General features: G+C 57.3%; 1 protein-coding gene across 1 annotated transcript in view; it reads left to right on the plus strand.

The window, feature by feature from the left end:
• Positions 1 to 452: 452 nt before the first annotated feature.
• LOC106813224 overlaps positions 453 to 1,708 on the plus strand; it is a 2,268-nt gene continuing 1,012 nt past the window's right edge. The window contains exon 1 of the mRNA XM_014817304.1: positions 453 to 905. Coding sequence (XP_014672790.1) covers positions 501 to 905 — 405 coding nt within the window. The 5' untranslated portion in view covers positions 453 to 500. The remainder of the gene's footprint in view (positions 906 to 1,708) is intronic.

A 1,708-nucleotide genomic window follows, 5' to 3' on the forward strand; every position in this document is an offset into this window, starting at 1 on the left:
AGAGAGCGGGGCGAGGGAGGGATGGCGCGCACTCGTGGAGGTGAGAGAGCGGGGCGACGGACAGGCGGGCGAGGGAGGGATGGTGCGCACTCGTGGAGGTGAGAGAGCGGGGCGACGGACGGGCGGGCGAGGGAGGGATGGTGCGCACTCGTGGAGGTGAGAGAGCGGGGCGACGGGCGGGTGAGGGAGGAAGGGATGGCACGCACTCGTGGAGGGGAGAGAGCGGGGCGAGGGAGGGATGGCGCGCACTCGTGGAGGTGAGAGAGCGGGGCGACGGGCGGGCGGGCGAGGGAGGGATGGCACGCACTCGTGGAGGTGAGAGAGCGGGGCGACGGACGGGCGGGCGAGGGAGGGATGGTGCGCACTCGTGGAGGTGAGAGAGCGGGGCGACGGGCAGATGAGGGAGCATTCGTGACGGTGAATCACGGTTGACGTTGGCAGCGTTCTTGCAACTTCTCGCCCGCCTTCCTTTTCAACGCGATGGCCCCTCCGGTGCAACGATGAGAGTGATCTCCGCAGATCGATCCGCGAAAACCGCGATTCCGCAAATATTCCGCAAATGCTTCGCGAGTACACCGTGCCCAACATGCCCCCGATCTTTTCCGCGCAAATACGATACGTCGTTCGTCATGACTGTCCCGATCGTCGGACCGCCGATTTGTTCAAATGACGTCGCGGTGAAATGGCGATTCTGGCCAGGTGATCGTCGCATGCTATCGTTACGTTTCAGGGCCGCGCGGCCGCTACCGGCACTGCGGCTCAGCGACCGCATGTGGGAGAGACGCTGGCTGCGGTTTCTGATTCGACCTTTTCTGAAGTTTACGATCCGGCGGCTGGGCATGGATAGCAGCGACGAGCACATGATGGTGTGCGCTCGGACGGTCGTCAACACTCCATTCGGCCAGGTTCGCAAAAAAACCTTCATCGTGCAGGGTCGACCTATCTACGTGGCATGATTGACTCGCAGCTTTGCCAAGCTGCATTGTAGTGTGGTGTGGTATGGTGCGGTGCCGTGCGGTGCAGTGTGGTGCGGTGCGGTGCGGCGAGCAGTGCAGTGCAGTCTATTGCAGTGAAGAGTAGTGTAATGTGATGCTTTTGATTGTAGTGTTGTGCGGTGCAGTGCAGTGTGGGTGCAGTGCAGTGCAATGTGGTTGAGCGCAGTGTAGTGTAGTGCAGTCTATCGCAGTGTAGTGTAGTGTAGTGTAGTGTTATGTAGCGCAGTGTAGTGTAGTGCAGTCTATCGCAGTGTAGTGTAGTGCAGTCTATCGCAGTGTAGTGTAGTGCAGTCTATCGCAGTGTAGTGTAGTGCAGTCTATCGCAGTGTAGTGTAGTGCAGTCTATCGCAGTGTAGAGTAGTGCAGTCTATCGCAGTGTAGTGTAGTGCAGTCTATCACAGTGTAGTGTTGTGCAGTCTATTGCAGTGTAGAGTAGTGCAGTCTATTGCAGTGTAGTGTAGTGTAGTGCAGTCTATCGCAGTGTAGTGTTGTGCAGTGTATCACAGTGTAGTATAGTGCAGTCTATCGCAGTGTAGTGTAGTGCAGTCTATCGCAGTGTAGAGTAGTGCAGTCTATCGCAGTGTAGAGTAGTGCAGTCTATCGCAGTGTAGTTTAGTGCAGTCTATCACAGTGTAGTGTAGTGCAGTCTATCGCAGTGTAGTGTAGTGCAGTCTATCGCAGTGTAGTGTAGTGCAGTCTATCGCAGTGTAGTG

This window comes from Priapulus caudatus, unplaced genomic scaffold (assembly GCF_000485595.1).
Source record: "Priapulus caudatus unplaced genomic scaffold, Priapulus_caudatus-5.0.1 Scaffold741, whole genome shotgun sequence".
Classification (NCBI taxonomy): domain Eukaryota; kingdom Metazoa; phylum Priapulida; class Priapulimorpha; order Priapulimorphida; family Priapulidae; genus Priapulus; species Priapulus caudatus.